The sequence below is a fragment of the Oncorhynchus keta genome, unplaced genomic scaffold (genome assembly GCF_023373465.1).
Source record: "Oncorhynchus keta strain PuntledgeMale-10-30-2019 unplaced genomic scaffold, Oket_V2 Un_contig_1319_pilon_pilon, whole genome shotgun sequence".
Taxonomy (NCBI): Eukaryota; Metazoa; Chordata; class Actinopteri; order Salmoniformes; family Salmonidae; genus Oncorhynchus; species Oncorhynchus keta.
Window position 1 is genome coordinate 290,966 of NW_026278147.1, and position 19,596 is coordinate 310,561.

The 19,596-nt window shown below is 43.8% G+C and overlaps 2 protein-coding genes across 6 annotated transcripts in view; one reads left to right on the forward strand and one right to left on the reverse strand.

Moving 5' to 3' along the window:
- Positions 1–17,592, forward strand: part of tsen2 (TSEN2 tRNA splicing endonuclease subunit) — a 44,519-nt gene extending 26,927 nt beyond the window's left edge. For both annotated transcript variants that reach the window (XM_052501282.1, XM_052501283.1), the window contains exons 8-11: positions 4,695–4,731; positions 4,830–4,941; positions 15,847–15,936; positions 16,040–17,592. In XM_052501282.1, the coding sequence (XP_052357242.1) occupies positions 4,695–4,731; positions 4,830–4,941; positions 15,847–15,936; positions 16,040–16,099 (299 nt within the window). In that variant the 3' untranslated portion in view covers positions 16,100–17,592. The remainder of the gene's footprint in view (positions 1–4,694; positions 4,732–4,829; positions 4,942–15,846; positions 15,937–16,039) is intronic.
- LOC127918100 (uncharacterized) lies at positions 9,705–14,839 on the reverse strand. Of its 4 annotated transcripts, none has more exons than XM_052501287.1 (2): positions 12,368–14,839; positions 9,705–12,301 (listed from the first exon to the last, which is right to left on the reverse strand). In XM_052501287.1, the coding sequence occupies exon 2, from the start codon at positions 11,904–11,906 to the stop codon at positions 10,848–10,850; it is 1,059 nt and encodes a 352-aa protein (XP_052357247.1). In that variant the 5' UTR covers positions 11,907–12,301; positions 12,368–14,839; the 3' UTR covers positions 9,705–10,847. The 4 variants fall into 4 exon arrangements, with proteins under 4 accessions (XP_052357247.1, XP_052357250.1, XP_052357248.1 ...); XM_052501290.1 differs by having other exon boundaries at positions 9,705–11,897; positions 12,170–14,839; XM_052501288.1 differs by having other exon boundaries at positions 9,705–11,897; positions 12,137–14,839.
- Positions 17,593–19,596: the final 2,004 nt, after the last annotated feature.

The following is a 19,596-nucleotide window of genomic DNA, read 5'->3' on the forward strand; positions in this document are numbered from 1 at the left end:
AGAATGTAAAAGTAGCACTCACTTCTGTCATCATGAAGTGCTTTGAGAGACTAGTCAAGAATCATATCACCTTCATATCACCTCCACCTTACCTATCACCCTAGACCCACTTTGATGGGTCCAGAGACGATGCAATTGCCTGCACATTGCCCTATCCCTTCTGGACGAGCAATACCTATGTAAGAATGCTTTTCATTGACTATAACACAGCATTCAACACCATAGTACCCTCCAAGCTCATTAAGCTCAATCCCGCCCTGTACAATTGGGTCCTGGATTTCCTGACGGGCCGCCCCCAAGTGGTGAAGGTAGGAAACAACAGCTCCACTTCGCTGATCCTCAACACTGGGATCCCACAAGGGTGCGTGCTCAGCCCCTTCCTGTACTCCCTGTTCACCCATGACTGCGTGGCCATGCACACCTCCAACTCAATCAAGTTTGCAGACTAAATCAATCTGTGTTTTAGAGCAACAAGTCACCCTGGTTGGCACTTTAACTAGCTGTGTAAGGTCAAAGGTATTAGAGATCCATTTGAGGGTTTTCCTACAAGACTTGTCTTCATAATTAATGTTAAAATCTCCCATTAAGATGACCTCTTTCCCAAAATCACATTCCCTCAGCATGTTATTAAACTGATCAAAAAACACACTTTTGGTGGAAGGTGGCCTATACATTCCAATGAGGGTAAAAGACATTTGGGGAGACAGTGTAACGTTCAGGCCGATACATTCCAGTTCATTATCACATGACCACTCAGTTTGTTTACATCGGATATGTTCTTTAATGTAAATCATCACACCCCCTCCTCTTCCTTCAATCCTGTCTCTCCTGAAGACATTGTAGCCAATCACAGCAGCATATGGAGAGGTTTTATGGAGCCGTGTCTCTGAGAGGCAAAAGAAGTCAAGGTTGGAGTCTGTGAGTAGATGTTGAATTTTCTGTGTTTTCTGACGGCTGGGTTTAGGCTATTTTGTTTAGTTTTGATTAGGGGCAGTTCGGTAGCACAATTAACAATCCCTCCCACCTACACTGGATGCGGGGAACTAATTACAACAGCTTGCGTACCAGAAGCAGAGTCAGGGATCGCATTTAGCGATTTGGGTATGTTTGAAGAGTCTAAATCTATCCTGGAGCCAGGTGAGTCGAGAGAAACCATGGGACCATGGCACTCATCCACTTCCACAGTGGCGACGATCAGTGGACGAGGGCATCCACTGCTTTCCACTCCGGTGAGTATCACTGGCTCAGTGATGTTAGGCCCAGGGTTGAGGCTGGCTTGGTGATGTTAGACCCAGGGTTGAGGCTGGCTTGGTGATGTTAGGCCCAGGGTTGAGGCTGGCTTGGTGATGTTAGGCCCAGGGTTGAGGCTGGCTTGGTGATGTTAGGCCCAGGGTTGAGGCTGGCTTGGTGATGTTAGGCCCAGGGTTGAGGCTGGCTTGGTGATGTTAGGCCCAGGGTTGAGGCTGGCTTGGTGATGTTAGGCCCAGGGTTGAGTGATGTTAGGCCCAGGGTTGAGGCTGGCTCGGTGATGTTAGGCCCAGGGTCAAGGCTGGCTCGGTGATGTTAGGCCCAGGGTTGAGGCTGGCTTGGTGATGTTAGACCCAGGGTTGAGGCTGGCTCGGTGATGATAGGCCCAGGGTTGAGGCTGGCTCGGTGATGTTAGGCCCAGGGTCGAGGCTGGCTCGGTGATGTTAGGCCCAGGGTCGAGGCTGGCTCGGTGATGTTAGGCCCAGGGTTGAGGCTGGCTCGGTGATGTTAGGCCCAGGGTTGAGGCTGGCTCGGTGATGTTAGGCCCAGGGTTGAGGCTGGCTCGGTGATGTTAGGCCCAGGGTCGAGGCTGGCTCGGTGATGTTAGGCCCAGGGTTGAGGCTGGCTCGGTGATGATAGGCCCAGGGTTGAGGCTGGCTCAGTGATGTTAGGCCCAGGGTTGAGGCTGGCTCGGTGATGTTAGGCCCAGGGTTGAGGCTGGCTCGGTGATGTTAGGCCCAGGGTTGAGGCTGGCTCGGTGATGATAGGCCCAGGGTTGAGGCTGGCTCGGTGATGTTAGGCCCAGGATTGAGTTGCACATCCCTGGAGATCAGGAGGGTAGTGAACAGGTAGTTTAACAGTTTCCGATAAATGTTGGACTTGTGTTTTACGCCTAAGCGGTTCAGTAGAATAAGGAGCGAGGTAGACTTGGCCATTATTCAGAACATTATGGTATGCTGTGTACTGTCCGCTCCCGTGGAACAGTGAACCAATGTGTTTGGTGTTGATATTCTCCTGCAGTAGATTTGTGTCATCCCAGCAAGGACACACTGAGATTATCAGTAGAGCAGCTACATAACTGACAGTCATGGCAGAGTACTGGAGATAAAACCCATAATTGTGCTTTAACTCTTTGCATGAGTTACTTAACTGGGATCGGCGTACACCTGATGGTTTAGATAAAATTACAGCATTCGAATGAGAAGCGTCACCTGCCGCACTACCCTGTCTACCACCCGTCATTATCTCATACAGTCATGCTAGTTGGGGAAGGTTTTAATTGTCGCCGTGGGTACAACATCACTGATGCATTTGCTAATAAACTCGTTCACCGAGTCAGCGTATACATCAATGTTGTTGTCCGATGCTATCCGGAACATACCCCAGTCCACGTGATTGAAGCAATCTTGAAACATGGAGTCAGATTGGTCGGCTTTGAACAGACCTGAGCACGGGTGTTTCTATAGGCTGGGAGCAACAAAATGGAGTCGTGGTCAGATTTGCCGAAAGAAGGGCGAGGGAGGGCTTTGTATGTGTCGGGGAAGTTAGAGTAGCAATGATCCAGAATTTTTCCAGCCCGGGTCGCACATTCGATATGCTAATAAAATTTAGGGAGCCTTGTTTTCAGATTAGTCTTGTTAAAATCCCCAGCTATAATAAATGCAGCCTCAGGATGTGGTATCCAGTTTACATAGAGTCCAATGAAGTTCTTTCAGGGCCGTCGAGGTGTCTGCTTGGGGGAGGATGTACACTAATATGATTATAATCGAAGAGAATTCTCTTGGTAGATAATGCGGTCTGCATTTGATTGTAAGGAATTCTAAGTCAGGTGAACAAAAGGATTTGAGTTCCTGTAGGTTGTTATGATCACACCACGACTCGTTAATCATAAGGCATACCCCCCCCCCGCCCTTCTTATTTCCAGAGAGATGTTTGTTTCTGTCGGTGCGATGCGTGAGAAAAACAGGTGGCTGTACCGACTCTGATAACGTATCCCAAGTGAGCCATGTTTCCAGGAAACAAAGTATGTTACCATCTTTGCCCCTGTCTGAGGTCCTGAGCACTCTGGAGCAGGTTTTCATCAAGGATCTCTCTGTAATTTGCTCCGTTCATCTTTCCCTCGATCCTGATTATTCTCCCATTCCCTGCCACTGAATATATCACCACAGCATGATGCTGCCACCATCATGCTTCACCGTAGGGATGGTGCCAGCTTTTGTCTAGACGTGACACTTGTCATTCAGGCCAAAGAGTTCAATCTTGGTTTCTTCAGACCAGAGAATCTTGTTTCTCAAGGTTTGAGAGTCCTTTAGGTGCCTTTTGACAGACTCCAAGCAGGCTGTCGTGCCTTTTACTGAGGAGTGGCTTCTGACTGTCCACTCTACCATAAAGTCCTGATTGGTGGAGTGCTGCAGAGATGGTTGTCCTTATGAAAGGTTCTCCTATCTCCACAGAGAAACTCTGGAGCTCTGTCAGAGTGACCATCGGGTTATTGGCCACCTCCCTGACCAAGGCCCTTCTCCCCTGATTGTTCAGTTTGGCTAGGTGGCCAGCTCTAAAAAAATATATATATATTTAAAAAAGTGTGTCTGTGCCTCATCCAAGGGGTACTATATTGTGATGACCTCTGCACAGGGGGAAGCCATGGAGCTTCCTGCAACTCTCCTGCAATTGTTGGGCTCAAGGACTTTGACACCTCTCACTTCACACCACCGTGCTAATTGAAGTTGTATCTGGATCTGTTATGTCCTAGTAAGCTTGGTAGCCTTAATTTGGTATCCCGTCCTTAAAATAGATCATTGTGATGTCTTTTTCTTCTTGGCTTTAAAAGTAGCTTCAGACTAAACATTACTCACTCAGTTCCAGGTTGGATGGTATTTTCAGGTTTCTGTTTCTTTTGCTGGTTGTTGGTTTGCCAGAGCATTTGCTGTATAGTCCTTGGCAATAAGAATCCTGTATATGTCCTACATGCATTTCGCTACACCTGAAATAACATCTGCTCAACATGTGTATGTGACAAATAAAATTTGATTTTATCCAAGTTTATCCAACTCTAAATCAATCTTTTTGTAAAAACATGCTGAAAAATTAAGTGGCTCATCATGATCTCTCTTTTTTATGGGATGACTGTGAATGCGGTACAGTTTCCCTGTTAGTTTAATGGGTTGACTGAGAATGTTTGCAGTAAAGACCTTGTTTCCCTGTTAGTTTAATGGGTTGACTGAGAATGTTTGCAGTAAAGACCTTGTTTCCCTGTTAGTTTAATGGGTTGACTGAGAATGTTTGCAGGAAAGACCTTGTTTCCCTGTTAGTTTAATGGGTTGACTGTGATCCTCCAACCATAAAACACTCGACACTCAGATGTGTTGATTCTTGATGCTATGATAATTCTTAGTCTTATAATTCTTAGTCTTATTGCCTTGTACTGTATTTTCTCTTCCATGCAGTGCTTTACCGAAAAGGACCACCTTTCTACCATGCAAGGTTTGTATGAATTACAGTACGTTAACATTTCCATTGAGATCCACTAATTGTTTAAATAGTGTTTATGTGAAATATGTATGTCCATCCCACTCCCTCAGTTACTCTGTGGTGGTGGAAAAGGTAGACCAGCCGGGTAGGGGAGGGGCTCTCCGTCCGTTCAGCTGGAGGTCTCTGGCTGCTCTCAGCAGGATTACCGGCAACGTTTCCAAGGTAACACACCTTCACCTTACTACCTGGGTCCAGTCCACCATAGAATTACAATGTTATTTCTAATTTGATTATTTGTATACACCCCTACCTAGCCTTGGGGCATATTCATGGCGGTATCTTCCCTTAATACCTTCCCTTAATGTTCTCCACAATAACATATACATTCCCATAACTAAGTAACTATAAATCAACTGTATTGTATTCCAGGAGTTGATACTGTGCTCCCTCATCTACCCATTTCACCTGACAGATACCGATGACATTGTTGTGCATATAAATAAGATGTAGAAATACACCAAGTGGACAAAACATTAAGAAAACCTTTCTAATATTGAGTTGTATTATAGTTAGTATATGCAGTGTGTAGTATACGTATATTATGGTAAGTATATGGAGTATGTAGTCTATGTAGTAGTTAGTATATGTAGTGTATATGGTATGTATATGTAATGTGTAGTATATAGTCTATGTAGTAGTTAGTATATGCGGTGTGTAGTGTGTATATATTATGGTATATAGAGTATATGGAGTATGTAGTCTATGTAGTAGTTAGTATATGTAGTGTATATGGTATGTATATGTAATGTGTAGTATATAGTCTATGTAGTAGTAGTTAGTATATGCTGTGTGTAGTGTGTATATATTATGGTATATAGAGTATATGGAGTATGTAGTCTATGTAGTAGTTAGTATATGCTGTGTGTAGTGTGTATATATTATGGTATATAGAGTATATGGAGTATATAGTCTATGTAGTAGTTAGTATATGCTGTGTGTAGTGTGTATATATTATGGTATATAGAGTATATGGAGTGTGTAGGATGTTACCTCCTGAGGTGCTGACCTGTTGCACCCTCGAAAACCACTGTGATTATTATTATTTGACCCTGCTGGTCATCTATGAACATCTTGGCCATGTTCTGTTATAATCTCCACCCGGCACAGCCAGAAGAGGACTGGCCACCCCTCATAGCCTGGTTCCTCTCTAGGTGTCTTCCTAGGTTCTGGCCTTTCTAGGGAGTTTTTCCAAGCCACCGTGCTTCTACACCTGCATTGCTTGCTGTTTGGGGTTTGAGGCTGGGTTTCTGTACAGCACTTTGTGACTTTGTGAATTTATTTCCCTGGTCACATCTGCAGTATGGAGACACACATCCACCATCGCTGCCTCCTTTAAGGCATGTTCACGCAGATGAGCAGGGATCCTTTGGTGTTTTTCAGTCCGTAGAAGTTTTCCAAACTGTGAACTTATTTGCATACCGTCTGTAAGGTGTTAGTGTCTTAACAACCGTTCCACAGGTGCATGTTCATTAATTGTTTATGGTTCATTGAACACGCATGGGGAAACAGTGTTTAAACCCTTTACAATGAATATCTGTGAAGATATTTGGATTTTTACGAATAACGAAAGACAGGGTCCTGAAAAAGGGACATTTATTTTTTTGCTGAGTTTAGTATCGTTAGTGTATGTGGTATAGTAAGATGCTGAGTGTACTAAACATTAAGAACACTTTTATAATATTGAGTTGCACCCCCCCTTTTTCCTTCAGAACAGCCTCAATTCGTCGGTGCATGGACTCTACAAGATGGCAAGCGTTCCACAGGGTTGCTGGCCCATGTTGACTCCAATGCTTTCCACAGTTGTCAAGTTGGCTAGATGTCCTTTGGGAGGTGGGCCATTCTTGATTACCACAGTGTGAAAAACTCAGCAGGGTTGCAGTTCTTGACACAAACCGGTGCACCTGGCGCCTACTACCATACCCCATTATAAGGCACTTAAATATTTTGTTTTGCTCGTTCACCCTCTAAAGGGCACACATACACAATCCATGTCTCAAGGCTTAAAAATCCGTCTTTAACCTGTCTCCTCTCCTTCATCTACACTGATTGCAGTGGATTCAGTGACATCAATAAGGGATCATAGCTTTCACCTGGATTCACCTGGTCAGTCAATGTCATGGAACCCTAACCCTAAGCATTAAGGTGTTCTTAATGTTTTGTACACTGTATCTATTTGTTTTTATTAAGGATCCCAATTAGTTCCTCCCAAGGCAGCAGCTACTCTTCCTGGAGTTTATTATGGATCCCCATTAGTTCCTCCCAAGGCAGCAGCTACTCTTCCTGGGGTTTATTATGGATCCCCATTAGTTCCTGCCAAGGCAGCAGCTACTCTTCCTGGGGTTTATTATGGATCCCCATTAGTTCCTGCCAAGGCAGCAGCTACTCTTCCTGGGGTTTATTATGGATCCCCATTAGTTCCTGCCAAGGCAGCAGCTACTCTTCCTGGGGTTTATTATGGATCCCCATTAGTTCCTCCCAAGGCAGCAGCTACTCTTCCTGGAGTTTATTATGGATCCCCATTAGTTCCTCCCAAGGCAGCAGCTACTCTTCCTGGGGTTTATTATGGATCCCCATTAGTTCCTGCCAAGGCAGCAGCTACTCTTCCTGGGGTTTATTATGGATCCCCATTAGTTCCTGCCAAGGCAGCAGCTACTCTTCCTGGGGTTTATTATGGATCCCCATTAGTTCCTGCCAAGGAAGCAGCTACTCTTCCTGAGGTCCAGCAACATTTAAGGCAGTTGTATACAGTTTAAATATCACATTACATAACACTTTTCACCACACATTGTGTTCCTTCAAGCCACTATCACATATCTACAATACAACATCCATGTGTACGTGTGTAGAGTGCGTCTCTTATCCCGGGACCACCCATACGTAGAATGTATGCACACATGACTGTAAGTCGCTTTGGATAAAAGCGTCAGCTAAATGGCATATATTATTATTATTATTATATTATCCTTATTTATGTTTTTTAAATCTTGCGTCAGTTACTTGATGTGGAATAGAGTTCCATGTAGTCCTGTGCTCGTCCCATAGTCTGTTCTGGAGCTGTGTGTTAGTAGTTTAAACAGACCTCTGGTGGCATGTCTTGTGGGGTATGCATGGGTGTTTGAGCTGTGTGTTAGTAGTTTAAACAGACCTCTGGTGGCATGTCTTGTGGGGTATGCATGGGTGTTTGAGCTGTGTGTTAGTAGTTTAAACAGACCTCTGGTGGCATGTCTTGTGGGGTATGTATGGGTGTCCGAGCTGTGTGTTAGTAGTTTTAAACAGACCTCTGGTGGCATGTCTTGTGGGGTATGTATGGGTGTCTGAGCTGTGTGTTAGTAGTTTAAACAGACCTCTGGTGGCATGTCTTGTGGGGTATGCATGGGTGTTTGAGCTGTGTGTTAGTAGTTTAAACAGACCTCTGGTGGCATGTCTTGTGGGGTATGCATGGGTGTTTGAGCTGTGTGTTAGTAGTTTAAACAGACCTCTGGTGGCATGTCTTGTGGGGTATGCATGGGTGTTTGAGCTGTGTGTTAGTAGTTTAAACAGACCTCTGGTGGCATGTCTTGTGGGGTATGGATGGGTGTTTGAGCTGTGTGCTAGTCGTTTAAACAGACAGCTCGGTGCATGCAGCATGTCAATTATTCTCACAGAAACAAGTAGTTATGAAGTCAATCTCCCCCTTACTTTGAGCCATGAGAGATTGACATGTATAGTTGGAAGTCAGAAGTTTACATACACTAAGTTGACTGTGCTATCATGGCTTTAGAAGCTTCTGATAGGCTAATTGACAACATTTGAGTCAATTGGAGGTGTACCTGTGGATGTATTTCAAGGCCTACCTTCAAACTCAGTGCCTCAAATTAAATCAGCCAAGACCTCAGAAAAAACATTGTAGACCTCCACAAGTCTGGTTCATCCTTGGAGTCATTTCCTAACGCCTGAAGGAACCACGTTCATCTGTACAAACAATAGTACACAAGTATAAACCGGCAAGATAGAACAGCACACTCCGGTAAGACGGGGGGGGTATGTGCATATTTGTAAACAACAGCTGGTGCGGGAAATCTAAGGAAGTCTCTAGATTTTGCTCGCCTGAAGTAGAGTATATTGTGATAAATTGCAGGCCACATTACTTGCCTAGAGAGTTTTCAGCTATACTTTCCATGGCTGTTTATTTACCACCATAGACAGATGCACTAAGACCTCACTCAGTCAGCTATATGAGGAAATAAGCAAACAGGAAACCACTCACCCAGAGGCGGCGCTCCTAGTGGCCAGAGACTTTAATGCCTCAAAACTTAAATCAGTTCTACCAAATTTCTATCAACATGTTAAACGTGCAACCAGAGTGAAAAACATTCGAGATCAGCTGTACTCCACACACAGAGATGCATACAAAGCTCTCCCTCGCCCTCCATTTGGTAAACCCGACCACAACTCTATCCTCCTGATTCCTGCTTACAAGCAAAAATTAAAGCGGGAAGCACCAGTAACTCGATCTATAAAAAAAAGTGGTCAGATGTGCATGTGTCTGCTCAAACGGTCAGAAACCGTCAGACTCCATGAGGGTGGTATGAGGGCCCGACGTCCACAGGTGGGGGTTGTGCTTTACAGCCCAACACCGTGCAGGACGTTTGGCATTTGCCAGAGAACACCAAGATTGGCAAATTCGCCACTGGTGCCCTGTGCTCTTCACAGATGAAAGCAGGTTCACACTGAGCACATGTGACAGACGTGACACAGTCTGGAGACGCCGTGGAGAACGTTCGGCTGCCTGCAACATCCTCCAGCATGACCGGTTTTTGGCGGTGGGTCAGTCATGGTGTGGGGTGGCATTTCTTTGGGGGGCCGCACAGCCCTCCATGTGCTCGTCAGAGGTAGCCTGACTGCCATTAGGTATCGAGATGAGATCCTCAGACCCCTTGTGAGACCATATGCTGGTGTGGTTGGTCCTGGGTTCCTCCTACTGCAAGACAATGCTAGACCTCATGTGGCTGGAGTGTGTCAGCAGTTCCCTGCAAAAGGAAGGCATTGATGCTATGGACTGGCCCGCCCGTTCCCCAGACCTGAATCCAATTGAGCACATCTGGGACATCATGTCTCGCTCCATCCACCAATGCCACGTTGCACCACAGACTGTCCAGGAGATGGCGGATGCTTTAGTCCTGGTCTGGGAGGAGACTGTACAAACCTCATTGATAGGTTAATGTTGCATAGGCGTACGTTATTTAAGTCATGATCTTAGACTCAAAAGGTGACCACTTTTCGAGAGTTTTCCATGTTAACACTATCAATGTTGTCTTTTACTTTGTCAATTGTAATAGAATGAACACAATATTAACCACCGAAACAAAACAAACTATGCAAGAGATCTTGTTGTAGGCAGAACGTATAGGTGTAGGATTCTATTGCATTGACATGCACTACTCAGCCTCTACACAGACCAGTGCGGCATAACCAATCAGTTTAGTTTATTTTATTTTTACAGGGACAGTGCACATTAATCAACGTTTCAGTAAAAGTGCCGGTTTTAGCCAGCCGGCTAATTTTCAACCGCAGTCCCTGGGCAGGTTATTAAAAACAATTACAATATAGACAATAGCACCATAGACATAGCAACATAGGACAAGCAAAACATAGCATACAGACAGAGCAACATAGGACAAAAAGCAGCAAGACAAAATTCATAAAAGCAACAAAGTGTTTCCACACCTCACAAGCTACAGACAACAGACAACATGGAAAGTGGCAATACACAGCTAGGGACCATGTTCACAAATCTGATTGACCTTTAGCCATGTCTTCAAGCATTTTGTGAAAGTGTGATATGTGGTGCAGTTATGTGTGTCTGATGGCAGTGTATTCCAGACATGGGAAGCTCTCACAGAGAATGCAGATTTACTAAAGGTGCTTTACCTTAGGGGAACTATACAGTCACCTCTCATGGCAGACCTTGTGGATCTGCTGCCATATGTCTGGGTTTTCTGTTTAACAAAAATATTGAGTGGAGGGGGAGCCAGGCCATTAAGGATCTTGAATACAAGACATGCGTCGGTGTATTGCACAAGATTTTCCTAACTCAGGAGCTCATGTTTTCTAAGGATGTGACAATGATGATGGCTATTAGGCTTCCTATCAAACACTTTGAGAGCCTGTTTGTAGACAGACTGAATAGGTTTTAATGTTGTACAGCAAGCTTGGGCCCAACTAGTCAAGCAGTATGTTAAGTGGGGGAGTATCATAGATTTGAAGTACAGTTTTGCTACCTCTGTAGTCAAACAATTTCGTATAAATCGGAAATTAGCTAGATTGAATTTAGTTATTTGAATGACCTTTTTCACATGCTTTTTAAAAGAGAGGTTGGAATCAAGTATGATGCCAAGGTACTTAAAATCGGATACCACCTGGAGCTTCTCCCCTGACACATAGACATCTGGCTCAGTAGCATCAGATACCAGCTGGAGCTTCTCCCCTGAAACATAGACATCTGGCTCAGTAGCATCAGATACCACCTGGAGCTTCTCCCCTGACACATAGACATCTGGCTCAGTAACATCAGATACCACCTGGAGCTTCTCCCCTGACACATAGACATCTGGCTCAGTAGCATCAGATACCACCTGGAGCTTCTCCCCTGACACATTGACATCTGGCTCAGTAGCATCAGATACCACCTGGAGCTTCTCCCCTGACACATAGACATCTGGCTCAGTAGCATCAGATACCACCTGGAGCTTCTCCCCTGACACATAGACATCTGGCTCAGTAGCATCAGATACCAGGTGGAGCTTCTCCCCTGACACATAGACATCTGGCTCAGTAGCATCAGATACCAGCTGGAGCTTCTCCCCTGACACATAGACATCTGGCTCAGTAGCATCAGATACCAGCTGGAGCTTCTCCCCTGACACATAGACATCTGGCTCAGTAGCATCAGATACCACCTGGAGCTTCTCCCCTGACACACAGACATCTGGCTCAGTAGCATCAGATACCACCTGGAGCTTCTCCCCTGACACATAGACATCTGGCTCAGTAGCATCTGTTGCCCTCTTTGTGAAGAACATGCAAACAGTTTTTTTCACATTGAGATGCAAACACGAGTCACTGAGCCACTTTGTAACCTGGACCATTACAGTAGTGAGTCACTGAGTCACTGTGTAACCTGGACCATTACAGTAGTGAGTCACTAAGTAACCTGGACCATTACAGTAGTGAGTCACTATGTAACCTGGACCATTACAGTAGTGAGTCACTTTGTAACCTGGACCATTACAGTAGTGATTCACTATGTAACCTGGAGCATTACAGTAGTGATTCACTATGTAACCTGGACCATTACAGTAGTGAGTCACTTTGTAACCTGGACCATTACAGTAGTGAGTCACTATGTAACCTGGACCATTACAGTAGTGAGTCACTATGTAACCTGGACCATTACAGTAGTGAGTCACTATGTAACCTGGACCATTACAGTAGTGAGTCACTATGTAACCTGGACCATTACAGTAGTGAGTCACTATGTAACCTGGAGCATTACAGTAGTGAGTCACTATGTAACCTGGACCATTACAGTAGTGATTCACTATGTAACCTGGACCATTACAGTAGTGAGTCACTATGTAACCTGGACCATTACAGTAGTGAGTTCTTGTGCAGCTTGTAGTTTGCTCTTTGCACATATATCACTTTATCATCTGCATACATTTGAACTTCAGACCCAGTACAGACAGAAGGCAGATCATTAATGTACAGGCTGAACAGGAGGGGGCCCAGTATTGACCCTTGGGGCACGCCCACATCATAGCTACGAGTGGGCGACAGTTCATTGCTCACTCTGACACACTGAGTTCTGCCTTCAAGGTATGATTTCATCCATCTCAAGGCATCAGGGGAAAAGTTGAACTTGGACAATTTTGTGATGAGAATCTCATGGTTAACAGTATCAAAAGCCTTCCTTAGGTGCAGAAACACAGCCCCAACAGCACCCCTTTGTCCATCTTGGACTTCACATTTTCCAGAAGAAAGCAGTTGGCCGTTTCTGTGGAGTGTTTCGCTCTGAAGCCAAACTGCATGGAGTGTAATGTGAAAGGGCTGTTGTTGAGGTGGTTAATCAGTTGTTCTGCTACACACTTTTCAACAACCTTTGACACCACAGGTAGTATACTAATGGGCATGTAGTTACTCACGTCAGCAGGGTCGCCTGATTTAAAGATGGCCGTTATTATGGCCGACTTCCATACCCTTGGAAACACACCGAGACCAATAGATGTGTTGGTGACCTTAGTAATGGGGCCAATGAGTGACTCTTTGTAGTTTTTAAGAAAGGTAGAGTCCATCCCAAACACATCTTTGGCTTTAGAGTTCTTTAGTGAGCTTAATCACCTTGTTCACCTTTGACTCAGAAACCTCCCTTATGATGAAGACAGGTTGAGCGTCATTCATTAGCACTGAGCCCAAGAAACCAGTGGAGGGGTTCTGTGTCAGTAACCTGACAGAGTCAATAAAGTAGGAATTGAAGGCTGTTGCTATTTCAACTGCATCCTGTGTTAGATTGTTATTCACCATGATTTCTAGTCTTTTTGCAGTGTTACTATGGTCTTTCCCTGTTAACTTTTGTTGATGTCATAAGGTGAATGCACCAATTTGTAAGTCGCTCTGGATAAGAGCGTCTGCTAAATGACTTAAATGTAATGTAGATTCTCCCATATCAATTTAGAATTTCCCTTTGCTTCACCAATTATGTTAATAAAAAAGTTTGCCTTGACCTGTCTGATTTCTTTCATCACCTTATTTCTCAACATGGTAAACCTACGTCTGTCATGCTCTAATTTAGATTTTAGGGCTATTTTTAGAGCATAATCTCGTTCTTTCATCAATTTCCAGATTTCTCCATTTAGCCAAGGAAGAGTGCTCTTTTGGCCAGGTTTGGATTTGATTTTCTTTAGGAAGCCATTTATTGTAGTCTGTATTGTGGATAGAAAAACCTGACTATCAGCTTCCACGTCTGTATAGGACAAGAGATCATTCCAGTTTATTCCCTTAATTGCTTTTTCAAAATAGTTTAATTCACTCTTAGGTATTCTGAGTTGATCTGGCTTTCTAACAGTAGAGAGGTTAAACCTGCTCTTAGACAGCTTTCTGGCTATAAGTGTCAGATTATGATCAGATACCCCAGTAACCATATTGAATGATGTACTCACTCTCTCTGGTTTATTACTGAACACCAAATCAATCTGTGTTTTAGAGCAACAAGTCACCCTGGTTGGCCCTTTAACTAGCTGTGTAAGGTCAAAGGTATTAGTGATCCGTTTGAGGGTTTTCCTACAAGACTTGTCTTCATAATTAATGTTAAAATCTCCCATTAAGATGACCTCTTTCCCAAAATCACATTCCCTAAGCATGGTATTAAACTGATCAAAAAACACACTTTTGGTGGAAGGTGGCCTATACATTCCAATGAGGGTAAAAGACATTTGGGGAGACAGTGTAACGTTCAGGCCGATACATTCTCGTTCATTATCACATGACCACTCAATTTGTTTACATCGGATATGTTCTTTAATGTAAATCATCACACCCCCTCCTTCCGTTCAATCCTGTCTCTCCTGAAAACATTGTAGCCAATCACAGCAGCATATGGAGAGTGTTTATGGAGCCATGTCTCTGAGAGGCAGAGAAAGTCAAGGTTGGAGTCTGTGAGTAGATGTTGAATTTGATTACTTTTTGGAACGACACTACAAATGTTCAAGTGCCCCCCTAGTAGTCCCTTGGGCTTACCTCGTGGATCCCAGATGACTCGAGAGTGATTGACACATTGAAAAAAGTTCAATTTTCTGTGTTTTCTGACGGCTGGGTTTAGGCCGTTTTGTTTCGTTTTGATTAGGGGCAGTTCGGTAGCACAATTAACAATCCCTCCCGCCTACACTGGATGCGGGGAACTAATTAAAACAGCTTGCGTACCAGAAGCAGAGTCAGGGATCGCATATAGCGACTCTGGTATGTTTGAAGAGTAAAAATCTATCCTGGAACCGGGTGAGTCGAGAGAAACCATAGGACCATAGCACTCACCCACCTCCACAGCGGCGACGACCAGTGGACGAGGCCTTCCACCGCTCTCCACTCCGGTGCGTATCACTGGCTCGGTGATATTGGGCCCAGGATTGAGTTGTACATCCCTGGAGATCAGGAGGGTAGTGAACAGGTAGTTTAACAGTTTCCGATAAATGTTGGACTTGCGTTTGTTACATCTAAGCGGTTCAGTGGAATAGGGAGCGAGGTAGACTTGGCCATTATTCAGAACATTATGGTATGCTGTGTACTGTCCGCTCCCGTGGAACAGTGAACCAATGTGTTTGGTGTTGATATTCTCCGGTAGTAGACTGATAGTGTCATCCCAGCAAGGACGCACTGAGATTATCAGTAGAGCAGCTACATAACTGACAGTCATGGCAGAGTACTGGAGATAAAACGCATTATTGCGCTTTAACTCTTTGCATGAGTTACTTAACTGGGATCGGCGTACACCTGATGGTTTAGATAAAATTACAGCATTCGAATGAGAAGCGGCACCTGCCGCACCACCCTGTCAGAGTTGCAGGAGGCCTATATGCAAATAAACCATTGGCATATATGGATCTCTGCCATTTACTTTGAACTGGACTGTGTTTACAGCATGAGCGGTCATGAGAGAATGCCCTTGTTTGAGATCAATGGGAGATGTTATGGGGTGCATTTTCTCTATTGTTTTGTTATGGTAGACCACTCTGGTTGGCCTACATTATGATCAATAGCCACAGTAGCCTATTTTGCCTCTGTTAAAACTGTAACTTGAAGTGGGTACTGCCTCAGTGTTTACAGTAAACGCACGCTGGAAGTTGCACAGAATTTTCACAACGTTCAAGTTTGTGCTCAGCAGATCTGAAATTTGCTCAGTCCCAGAAAATAATTTGAAGGAACATTGAGCACTACATCCAATGGATTTGGATACTGCTTTAGTGCTGATTTCTGCAGTATTAGTAAATATGTGATCAATACATTGTGGATGATTCCTGTCTGTGTGTTGTATTCTAGGACTTGATGCTGTGCTACGTCATCTACCCATCTCACCTGACAGAGGAACATCTTTCCTCTCCAGACTGTCTCTGCATGGTCACAGTTCAGGTACGAGTTCTGCCTAAGCCTTTCTCTGTTAACCCTTTCTCTGTTCTTTCTCCTCTACCTGTCATTTCTCTAACCTCTTTCTCTCTAATCTGTTGTTCTTTAGGAGATTATTTTAAGCAGATGGATATCATCACGAGAGCGGACAGAGACGGACGACATATGACTTCTCTTTTTTTTGTCTGCTGTGTAAATATACAGCTCCTTCAGAAAGTATTCACACCCTTTGACTTTTTCCACATTTTGTTGTTACAGCCTGAACTTAAAATGGATAACATTTCGATGTTGTGTCCCTGGCCTTAACACAATGCCCCATAATGCCAAAGTTATATTATGTATTTAGAAATGTGTATATATATTTTTATAAAAATTTAAACTGAAATGTCTTGAGTCGGTAAGTATTTAACCCAAATCAAATCAAATTTTATTTATATAGCCCTTCGTACATCAGCTGATATCTCAAAGTGCTGTACAGAAACCCAGCCTAAAACCCCAAACAGCAAGCAATGCAGGTGTAGAAGCCCCTTTGTTATGGCAATCCTAAATCGTTTCAGAAGTACACATTTTGCTTAACAAGTCACATAAGTTGCATGGACTCAATCTGTGTGCAATAATAGTGTTTAACATGATGTTTGAATGACTACGTCATCTCTGTACCACACACACAAAATTATCTGTAAGGTCCCTCATCTCTGTACCACACACAAAATTATCTGTAAGGTCCCTCAGTCGAGCAGTGAATTTCAAACAAAGGTTCAACCACAAAGACCAGGGAGGTTTTTCAATGCCTCGCAAAGAAGGGCGCTTATTGGTAGATGTGTAATAAAAAATAAAATAAAAAACAGACATTGAATATCCCTTTGAGCATGGTGAAGTTATTAAATACACCCAGTCACTACAAAGATACAGGCGTCCTTCCTAAGTCAGTTGCCGGAGAAGAAAGAAACCGCTCAGGGATTTCACCATGAGGCCAATGGGGAATTTAAAACTGTTTAATGGTTGTTTGGGGCAAGTCCAACACAACACATCACTGAGTACTACTCTTCATATGTTCAAGCATGGTAATGGCTGCATCATGTTATGGGTATGCTTGCCATCGGCAAGGACCAGGGAGTTTTCTAAGGAAAAAATAAACAATAGAGCTAAGTACAGGCAACATCCTAGAGGAAAACCTGGTTCAGTCTGCTTTCTAACAGATACTGAGAGACAAATTCACCTTTCAGCAGGACAATAACCTAAAAAGGACAAATATACACTGGAGTTGCTTACCAAGACAACATTTGAATGTTCTTGAGTGGCCTAGTTACAGTTTTGACTTAAATCGGCTTGACAATCTATGGCAATGATCAACAACAAACTTGACACAGCTTGAAGAATTCTAAGAAGAATATTGTGCAAATATCGTAACTATCCAGGTGTGCAAAGCTCTTAGACTTACCCAGAAAGACTCACAGCTGTAATTGCTGCCAATGGTGATTCTGTGTGTAGATGGGTGAGAAAATAATTATTGAATTCAGGCGAACACAATAACAAATGGAATAAATCGAGGGGTATGAATACTTTCTGAAGGCATTCCATCCATTTCAATGATTGGTTTTCAGTGGAATTTAGTGTTACTTAACATGTGAAAGTCTCAATAAATATTTGTTTTTGAACATGCTTTTTAACATGTTTTTTTCTGTTTGATTGAAGTGAAAGTAAAAATCCAGATTATTATTTACGAATATGGTATAATTTGTCTAGTCGTAGCCTAGTGGTTAGAGTTTTGGACTAGTAACCGGAAGGTTGCAAGTTCAAACCCCCGTGCTGACAAGGTACAAATCTGTCGTTCTGCCCCTGAACAGGCAGTTAACCCACTGTTCCTAGGCCGTCATTGAAAAGAAGAATTTGTTCTTAACTGACTTGCCTAGTTAAATAAAGGTTTTTTAAAAGTTGCTCTGTGTGTAAAGTGATGGTTTCTAGAGGAGACAGGAGTAATTCCCAGTGTCAGTATCCCAGTGTTCCAGTGTAGAAATACAACATGACCTCACAGTTAAATCAACTTGTATTTGTCACATTCTTCGTAACCAACAGGTGTAGACTAACAGTGAAATGTTTACTTATGGGCCCTTTCCAACAATGCAGAGAAAAACATTGTAGAAAGATAACATGAGGAATAAATAAACAATGAGTAACGATAACTTGGCTATATGAATCTTTTCCCCAATGCAGTTAAGCCGAAACCACGCCCCGTTATACAGAGAGACGCTCTCCAAGTCCGGAAGTGAATATCACGTAGCGTGAAATTTCAGTCACTGATTAATAACATTTGCCCTTGTATTTCAAGATTAAAAAATATAATAACATAATGACGCGGACCGAGCTAGCCATTAACGTCCCTTAACGCTCAGACAGATTCAATGGCTGTAGCATAGCGTATTTGACTGAATGATTAGCTAATAAATATTTAAGAGATTATGAATAATAAGCATATGCATTAACCTGATAATAGACTACAATTGATAATATAACTTCAAATACCGATCTAGTAACGTTAAGTATCCTAGGTTAACTTAGCTGACCTTCAATTGAGTGAATTCAGCAGAGTTCTCAGAGACATTTTTACAACTCATTGAAACGCTGAAAATAAATACATGGGCAAATGTTACCAAACATGATGATAATAGTATTACAGTAGGCAGCTATTAAATTACACTTTCCATCCTTACCTTGGAAGGTCACTGTCTCTGCGTGATCGCCTGAGAGTGAGACAACGCTAACTAGCCAATGGGAGCGTAGTAGAACGCCCCTCTGAATAACGGGGCGTGGTTTTGGCTTAACTGCGTTGAGACGCTGGCTATATACATGGGGTACCAGTATTGATGTGCAGGGGTATGAGGTAATTGAGGTAGATGTGTACATCTAACTAGGAATAAAGTGACAGATAGGAAACCGTACCAGCAGCTTATGGCTTATGTGCTCTTCACAGATGAAAGCAGGTTCACACTGAGCATGTGACAGACGCTGTGGAGAACGTTTTGCTGCCTTCAACATCCTCCAGCATGACCGGTTTGGCGGTGGGTCAGTCATGGTGTGGGGTGGGGTGGGGTGGCATTTCTTTGGGGGGCCGCACAGCCCTCCGTGCTCACCAGAGGTAGCCTGACTGCCATTTGATACCGAGATGAGATCCTCAGACCCCTTGTGAGACCATATGCTGGTGCGGTTGGCCCTGGGTTCCTCCTACTGCAAGACAATGCTAGACCTCATGTGGCTGGAGTGTGTCAGCAGTTCCTGCAAGAGGAAGGCATTGATGCTATGGACTGGCCCGCCCGTTCCCCAGACCTGAATCCAATTGAGCACATCTGGGACATCATGTCTCGCTCCATCCACCAACGCCACGTTGCACCACAGACTGTCCAGGAGTTGGCGGATGCTGTAGTCCAGGTCTGGGAGGAGATCCCTCAGGAGACCATCCGCCACCTCATCAGGAGCATGCCCAGGCGTTGTATGGAGGTCATACAGGCACGTGGAGGCCACACACACTACTGAGCCTCATTTTGACTTGTTTAAAGGACATTACATCAAAGTTGGATCAGCTGGATCAGCCTGTAGTGTGGCTTTTCACTTTAATTTTGAGTGTGACTCCAAATCCAGACCTCCATGGGTTGATACATTTGATTTCCA

What these genes read in the sequence shown, in the direction of transcription:
- LOC127918100 (XM_052501287.1), bottom strand. Translation starts at nt 11,906, where the DNA reads ATGGTCCAGGTTACAAAGTGGCTCAGTGACTCGTGTTTGCATCTCAAT.